Raw genomic sequence first — 7,906 nt, 5'->3', positions numbered from 1 at the left:
ACACCTGCACCCCTGCCCCGTGAGCACTCCCCAAGGAAGGTCTTGACTCAGGCAGAAACCTGTCCTGGGCCTGGTCCAGCCCAGGGCTGTGGGGACAGGGCCAGCTGTTCCCAGGCATGTTCCCACTGTGCCATGAGGTCCTCTTCAGCAGGGACAAGGGACATGGGCTCAGCCCACCTAGGGTATCCCGAGGTCCAGGGAGAGGGTGCTTGGAGCCTGGGTTTGAGTGTCTGGGTCACAGGGACACCAATGCGACCCAAGGTTCCTTACCAGAGGGTGGGGTGGCGGGCCCGAGGAGGTCCCCTCTGGGCATGCAGCAACCCTCACTGGCTTGGACTCCGGGGAGGAGGCAGCCGTGGCCTGCGGGTGGTAGCGCCCTCCCCCGGGCTCTTGGTAGGCCAGGATAGGGTGGAGCTCACAGGGGTGATGCCCAGTAGGGTGTGCCTGAGCTATGGTCAGCCGCTCTGGCCAGTCTCCCTGCACCCCCAGCCCACACTTCGTCCAGGGGACCCTGCTCCCTGTCCCTCTAAGCCTGGTGGCGGCTGCCCCTGCAGAGGGAGGGCCTGAGCGGAGATGTGACTGTGAGAGCTTGGAGAAGCCGAGGCCGCCGGCCTGTTGGAAGGGTCTTGAGTAGCCCAGGGAGGTGCTGGGGGCTCCACTGCGAGGTGATTTTGGAGGGGTGGGCGTGCCCTGCAGACCTGAGTTCTCCATGTGCAGCTGAGCCCTGGGGCCACCGCAGGATGCAGAAGGCGCCAGCCTTGGGGAGGACGGGTAGGCAGGGGGTGCTATGGGCTGCGCAGCCCTGACCTCAGCGTCTCATCCTGTTGCCTTCACACACCACTGACTGGGGGCTGCAGACACAGACCTTCATTTACCACAGTTCTGGAGGCTGCAAGTTTGAGACCAAGGTCCTGGGGAGGGCTCCTGGTTTGCCACCGCCTCACTGCGTCCCACATGGCAGAGTGCGCTCTGGCCTCTTCCCCTTCCTGTGAGGACGCTAATCCTGCCAGGCCAGGGCCCCACCCTCATGACCTCCCCTAACCTTAAGTATCTCCCTGTACTGGCCCCCACACCATGGAGCGCCCTCCTGGGACCCTCACTTCCTGGGAGGGGGCAGCCTGTGGCTGCTGCCACCCCTGTGGTCACCCCTCCTCTCTCCGGCTCAACGGTGAGAACTGGGAGGCAGCCCCCAGGGTAGCTCCCCATTTCCCGGGTCCCCTCCTCCTGGCAGGCAGCCCCTGAGGCACTGGCCACGTAGATGTGCAGGGAAGACAGGGTCGCAAAATCCAGGCCCGACACTGTGTGCCCAGCGTGGGTCATGTTTACCCGAAGAAGGCCAGTGCCAGGGCCCCTGCCCGGCCTCGCGGCCTCGAGTTAACTCAGGCTCCAGGATAAACACCCATTCAGCTGCACAAGGCCCCTTTGTCCTGGGAGAGAGGCTCCCAGCCCAGGATGCTGCCTGGTGGCCGGTGTCCTCGGCACGGCCCCAGACCAGGCCGGCTGCCTCAACACGTCCAGCCACCCCGCCTGGCCTTCTCCGGGCGGACTCCTGGCTTGGCTCGCAGAGGCCCAGCGGGGACCTGGCAGGCAAAGCTGGGCGAGGAGGCTCCGGCTCCTGCTGTTGTCTCTCGAGGCTGCTTCGGAGCAGACCCTGGCCCAGCGGAGAGAGGTGGAAGCCTTGTGGCCACACGGACCCCTTAGCCAGGCATGCCTGCAGGCAGGTAGGGACACGAAGGGCCGTGCTGCCTGTGGGCAGTTCTCCAGGCCATGGGGCAGTGGACCAGCTCTGGAGGCCCCTCCGCTCCCCCATCCACCCCGACCCCAGGCTGGAGAGGACCTGTCCACAACCTGCACTGGCCCGGCTTCTCCAACCAACAGCCACTGGTCTCAGTGGATCTGGGCAGGCTGCCAGGGGCCCTCAGCCAGGGACTGTGCTCTTTGTCCAGGATCCGGGGTGAGATGGTCCCAGGAGGCCAGCTGGGAGGTGCCACAGGGATCTGCAGCACAGCGGGCCATCGGGGGGAACGGGAGAGAAGCCTGAGGCCTGGGGAACACTCTGCCAGCCCAGGTACCCACCTCAGCAGTGCCTGGCAATGGCACACTGTGGCCTTCTGTCCTGCACCAAGGACTTCCTTCCACATGGGCTCGCAAACCTGCCCTCCTGCCCGTGGGGCTGCGCAGGCTCTGAAGGCCCGACCCCCGCGCAACTGCATACTCTCAGCTTCCCTGGTGGCCCCCTTGGCTTCTTGGCATCCCGGCCCTGCCCCTTGAGGGCATCACCCACCTGGTCCCATCCCTGCACCCTGGCCCATGGTGGGCAGCGACCCCTAGTGGCAGCCAGGTTTGTTGCTGCTGCCTAACCAAGGGTCAATCCTGGGTCTGATCACCAGATCCAAGTCGAGACAGTCTCTGAGGCAGGTCCTGGGACTGGGTCCTGTCCCTGCCTCAGTGCTCAGATTCCCGGAGTGGCTCAGACCTGGCCGGGACCACATGAGTGTGGCAGGGTGTGGCCTGGTGGGAACACTGACACCCCAGTGATGAGAGAAAACACCGTTTCCACTTAAGTTTCCTCCTCAGGCCTGAGCTGAGCGTCGCTCACCTGTCGGCCTTGGGCGTTTCTACTTGCCTGGTTCCGGAGGACAGCGAGGCCCAGGCCCAGCAGCACCAGCCCCCAGGAACAGGTCAGCAGTGCCACTTCCCAGCCCCACACACACCTGAGGCAGACACTCAGGGCACCCCCTGGCTGTCCCTGTTTCTGGGGTCTAGGTGCCACGGCTCAGAGCCCTGGCGACCTGTGTCTCAACAGCTCGGTGCCTGTGTCCGGGGTCCCAGCTTGCCTCAGAGCCTCTGCACCTGTCCCAGAGTCTGCAATGTGCAGGGCGGGCTGGCAGGCTGGAAACTTCAACGGGAGCCGATCCTGCCGTCTTGACGCAATTTCTTCTTCCTCAGGGAAACATGTTTTTTGCTCCTAAGCCTGTCACGTCATGGAAGATAATCTCGGCAGCGCTGACTCTGCAGGTGTTCCCTGACCACGCGCACACCGCAGCAGGCGAGCACGTGGTCACTGGGGCTGCAGGCCTGCCAGGCTGACACCAGACCCACCATCACAGCTGGCTGCTGATACATTTTATGTTTTTACTCGAAAACTTCAGCCCCCTTGGATTTTGATCTGTGGTCCCCACGTGCCATGGGCGCCTGCCGAGGGAGGCGGGCTCAAGGCAGCCAGCTGCGGGGCAGGGAAGAGGGAAGGGCACCCCGGGGCAATGGCTGTGGATAAAGCTCGGCCTCAGGCCAGGGCCAGCAAATCTTCACTTTAACCAACACCAGTAACTTCAGCCTTTGAATTTAAGGGAAACTTTATTTAATCTTATAACAATCTAGTTTAAACACAAGTTAACAGTAGAAAGAACGTAACAGAACCTAAGAGACGGACAGACAGGAGGGAGGGTGGCTGCTGGTCAGTGGCTTCCGGTCAGCTCTTCATCTTGGAGATGAGGTCATCACAGATCCTGGTCAGCTCGTCATTTTCCTTAGTCTGAAGGAGAAAAGATGAATCGCTGGGTTTCTGCAGAACGTGCTTAGAAGGAAGAGCAACAGGCCTAGAACAGACGGCCCTGAGCCTGGCGGGCTCTGGGGTTCCCCGCGCCCCACCTTCTGCTCCACCGTCTTCTCCAGCGAGTGGACCCGCATCTGCTCCTTCCTCAGGCTCGCCTGCAAGGCCAAGGCTTCTGCCTGAGCCTTGCTCCGGACCTGGGCAATCTCCTCATTTGCCCTGGAGAGGCAAGGGCAGGGGGCAGAGGCTGAGCCCAAGGGGCTGAGGACCAGACCCTCCTTCCTGGGGGCTCCCTCACCCCGAGCACTCACAGCTTGAGCTTCTCTTCCGCATGGGCCTTCAGTGCTTGGTATCTCTGGCCCTCCTTGTCAATCCTCACTAAAAACTCCTCAGCGCACCTCTTCAGCGACTCTTCGTTCTTCAGCAAGGGGAGCAGACATTAACTGTTAACAGTACTTATCTATGTAAGATGGTCCATGCTTGGCACTTGGGGACCCTCGGGGTCAGGTGCAGACTGCAGACCCTCGAGGCTGCCTGGGACATTAGCAGTGAAAAAGCCACTCCACACGCTTCCCCAGCCCACCCGCTTCAGAGGTTCTGGACAGCCCCAGGCTCTCTACCCTCTGGGGTGCCGGTTCTGACCCCTGGGCCCTTGCAGCTGTCGCCCCTCCTGCCACACCCTCAGCCAGCCAGCAGCTGTGCCCAGGCACTGGGAACACCGACCAGCCTGCCCCTGGGTGCCTCCCCCTGCAAGCTGAGACCGCTGCTTTAGGGGTTGCAGGGACAGGATGACAGCAGGGGCCACCTGACATCCAGACATGCTGCTCCCCACAGCCCTGCAGGCCCCTGCACACCCCAGTGGCAGTGAGGAGCCACCAGCTGTGGTGTGTTGGGTGGTTTAAAACCGAGTTCTGCTGAGGTTCCCGCCTCCTGCTAAACCCGCATACGGCCTTGTGTCTTGTGGCTGTGGATGTTCCTGTAGGTCAGGAACTGCCTGTAGGAGAGGCATCTGGGTGTGTGGTCAGGCCTTCTCTCCACAGCGCCATCTCCCTGTCTTCTGTACCCAGCTCCAGAGCTGCAGTCTGCACTCCGGCCCCTGACTCACCCTCTTCTTCCCATGGTGAATGTTCAAGGCAGCCAGTCTGAACTGTGTCCAGTGAATTTTTAACTTTGGTAAGTATATTTCTCAGTTCGGAATTTTCATTTGGTCCTTTTCTAGTTTTGTTGTCTCTACTGAAACAATACCTCTTTGAATATTTGTCTCAAAAAATAAAAAAATAAAAGCCCCTGGTGGGTCCTTGAAGGTGGGATTAAGCACAGAGAAGCCTCCATGAGAGTGGGGATGTGGCTGGCGGTAGCCATGACACAGGCCTGCCTCAGAGAGGCGAGGCCAGTGATGCAGACCACAGCATGGCCGAGGGGAGGTCCAGGAAACACTGCTGGGAGGGGCGTCCTCGAGCCAATGGCACTGTCCGAGGGGGTCCTGCCTCTCCCAGCATCCACACAGCAGCCCCTGCCAACTCTGCTCCCCAAGGCAGATCTGAGAAGCACCTTCCACCAACACCTGCTTCTGTGGACATCAGTGTCTGGTACTCCTATGGGTCTGTTTCTGCTTGCTGGTTCTGATTTTCACTCATGTTTCCTCCTCCAACACCTAGTTATCCTGTGCCAGGTGTTATTTGTAAAACCGTCTCTAGCACTAATCTAAGATTTACACTATCTTACATGTCATAGTTCTTCGATCACAGCTGAGTTGTTCTTTACACACAGTGGATGGTCCAGACACTGCAGAGCCCAGGACCTTCTCCAGAAGGCAGGTTCTCCCACGCACAGAGTACAGCTGTACCCCCTGCCACCTGCCCCGGCCTCTCCTATGCTCGTCGTACCCCTGCCATGTCCTGCCTCCAGGCTGTGCCCGTGCGGCTGCTCTGCTCACCTGTCCTCCCACCAACCTCAGCCAAAGCCTCGCAGACCAGCTGTGCCATGCGACTCCCACCCCAACCAGTAGCAAGGGAAGGCTCGGCATAGGACCAGGTCCTGTCAGCTTGGACTGTAAGCCCCCGTGAGCCCACGTGGAAAGGACACAGGGCGGCACGGCGTACCTTGTGGTAGCCTTCAATCACCTCCTTCTGCTTCTCAAACCGTTTGAAGAGGTCGGAGAAGGACTTTTCCATGGATTTCAGGTCTGCAATAAGTTGGTCTTTTTCTTTTAGAACTTTCTGGATTTCGGCTTTGGCAAGTTCCTTCTGTTTCTCAGCCTCCTCTTGAGACAAAAAAAAAAGCAAGCACTGGGGATTAGAGGCAACCTAAATGCCGGAGTCCAGAAACAGCCAAGAAAACGAGGCAAGGGAACCAGGCACCAGGAGGAGAGGCAGGAAGCTCGGGTGTGAGCCGCAGCAGACGTGGTCCCTGGTCAGATGTCCTTGCAAGGTGACGAGCTCCCCTTTCTACCTGTGATCTTCCCGGGTGGGACAGAAAGCCCAGAACACAGCTGTTCCCTCAACGTCAGCTGCACAGGAGACCACAGGGAGTGGACAATGAAGCCCTGGGCCTGAAGCCCGGGACCCAGCAGCAGAGGTCGCTCAAGGAGAGGGGCAGTGCTCAGACATCCCCAGAGCCCACAGTGTGACCTACAAGCTAGGAGCTGGCGAGGCGAGCTCGAGGCTGCTGGTTGTGATGGTGTAGTGCTCTCAGAAGGAGACAAGGGTGGGGAAGTCACCTGTCCCTGGCTGACTCGACCTAATACAGGTCCCCACAGGGGTACCTGTAGGAGACTGAGCCCTTGTCCCAGGTGAGGCCTGGTCTTCCAGCAGCACCCATGAAGGGGTAGAGGGGATGACATCTGTTCCCTGCCACGGCCCCAGCTGCCAGCTCAGGGACTCATCAGTTTTGGGGACTGACAAGTACCAGCCACACAAGTGCCACCAGCCTGACTGCCAGCTTCTCCCAAACTTCTCAGTGGCTCCATGGTAGGTTTGCTGTGAGGGATACTTGTGTGGTAGAAAGAGGGACCCTGGAAAGGTAGAACTAACCTGGCCACACCGAGTGTCCACAGAGCTAGGATGTCACAGGGGTTGGGGGGCGTGGGGCAGGGATGGGGAGCGGCTGGCACCTGGCAGAGACCCTTGGGTGGCCCGGGCACTCACCCATTGCCTGGTACATGAGTGCCTCAAACCTGTCCATGATCTTCCTGTGGGAGGAGAACAAATGAGTGTCCATGACCTTCTGTGGCCAGGTGAGCGAGGTCACACTGGCTTGAGGCTGCAAGGCTTACTTACCCCAGCTCCAGGTTCTTCCCGTGGAGCTCCTCACACTTGCGTTTCAGCTCCAGGTTTTCCTCCTGTGTCACTTTCACCTGTGCAAACCACACACCTGAGTCAGCAGGTAAGACGTAGACTCCCCCCAGCCCCCCACCTCCCATGGTGTGTGCCTCTCACAAGGATCTGACTGTGCCCACACCCAAGGTCTCTGGGGCCATATCACCAAGTCACAGTTCCATGAGGGATTTCCAGGGGGACCCTGGGAGCCCTGGCTAGGCCCAGGACATGCAAGTTAGGTCACCACGGGGCCAGGAGGCATGGGGTCGCTGGCTGTGCTTCTGAGCGACTGGCCCTGGTCGAATCCAGTAGGTGCCCAGGGAGTGCATGTCCGCCTGGCATGTCCACCCATCAGGGCCCCACGGGCTCTGACTCAATTCTAGTTAACTTTGCGGGAAGGCAGGGCCCAGAGGCCCACCCGTCCCCAGGAGCCCGGGCCTGCAAGGTGGAGGGTGGCCAGTTACAGAAAGGCGGCCAGGCTACAGGCTGTGGGCCTCTAGGCCTGCTCCAGGGCCACTCGATGGGCTCCAACACAGTGCGGGGGGTTGTTCACGACCTGTGGGTCAGGGCCTGTGTTGTAGGCCTGAGAAGACTCGAGGCCTTAAGTCCCCGCCAGGCCAGCTGTCCTCCTGGACCATCCCATCCATACATCCCCTGGCGATTGCGAGGCAGATGGCAGCTCAGCGTGCTGCCCAAAGACACCCAGACCCTCGACTGTCCACAGATAAGACGATTGAAACAGGCTGAGCCTCGGTGTGTCTGGTTAGGACAGAGGGAAACACACGGGACCCTCAAATCTGAGGAAGGTGGAGGTGGGGCTCTCTAACCCATCCAGAGATGGAGTCTGCACTGGTGCAGAAGGGCAGGGCAAGAAAGGGCCACACCCAGGTTCACGACAGCAAGTGCCACATTCAACGCTGCGAGATCACCACCCCCAAGATGAACACCGCACCCCGGGCCAGAGTCCAGGCTGTCTGACAGCTCCACATGGGGGAGTCAGCTTGTGGGCAGCTGCCTGCTTCGATGCTGGACGGAA

The 7,906-nt window shown here is 60.3% G+C and overlaps 1 protein-coding gene across 1 annotated transcript in view; it reads right to left on the bottom strand.

The window, feature by feature from the left end:
* Positions 1 to 3,459: 3,459 nt before the first annotated feature.
* TACC3 (transforming, acidic coiled-coil containing protein 3) overlaps positions 3,460 to 7,906 on the bottom strand; it is a 20,458-nt gene continuing 16,011 nt past the window's right edge. The window contains exons 11-16 of the mRNA XM_012663683.1: positions 6,832 to 6,908; positions 6,700 to 6,743; positions 5,656 to 5,816; positions 3,865 to 3,971; positions 3,652 to 3,772; positions 3,460 to 3,535 (exon numbers count right to left, since the gene is read on the bottom strand). Of these exons, the coding sequence (XP_012519137.1) occupies positions 3,473 to 3,535; positions 3,652 to 3,772; positions 3,865 to 3,971; positions 5,656 to 5,816; positions 6,700 to 6,743; positions 6,832 to 6,908 (573 nt within the window). The 3' untranslated portion in view covers positions 3,460 to 3,472. The remainder of the gene's footprint in view (positions 3,536 to 3,651; positions 3,773 to 3,864; positions 3,972 to 5,655; positions 5,817 to 6,699; positions 6,744 to 6,831; positions 6,909 to 7,906) is intronic.

The sequence above is a fragment of the Propithecus coquereli genome, unplaced genomic scaffold (genome assembly GCF_000956105.1).
Source record: "Propithecus coquereli isolate 6110/MARCELLA unplaced genomic scaffold, Pcoq_1.0 Scaffold821, whole genome shotgun sequence".
Classification (NCBI taxonomy): Eukaryota; Metazoa; Chordata; class Mammalia; order Primates; family Indriidae; genus Propithecus; species Propithecus coquereli.
This window is presented reverse-complemented; position numbering and strand designations above follow the sequence as displayed.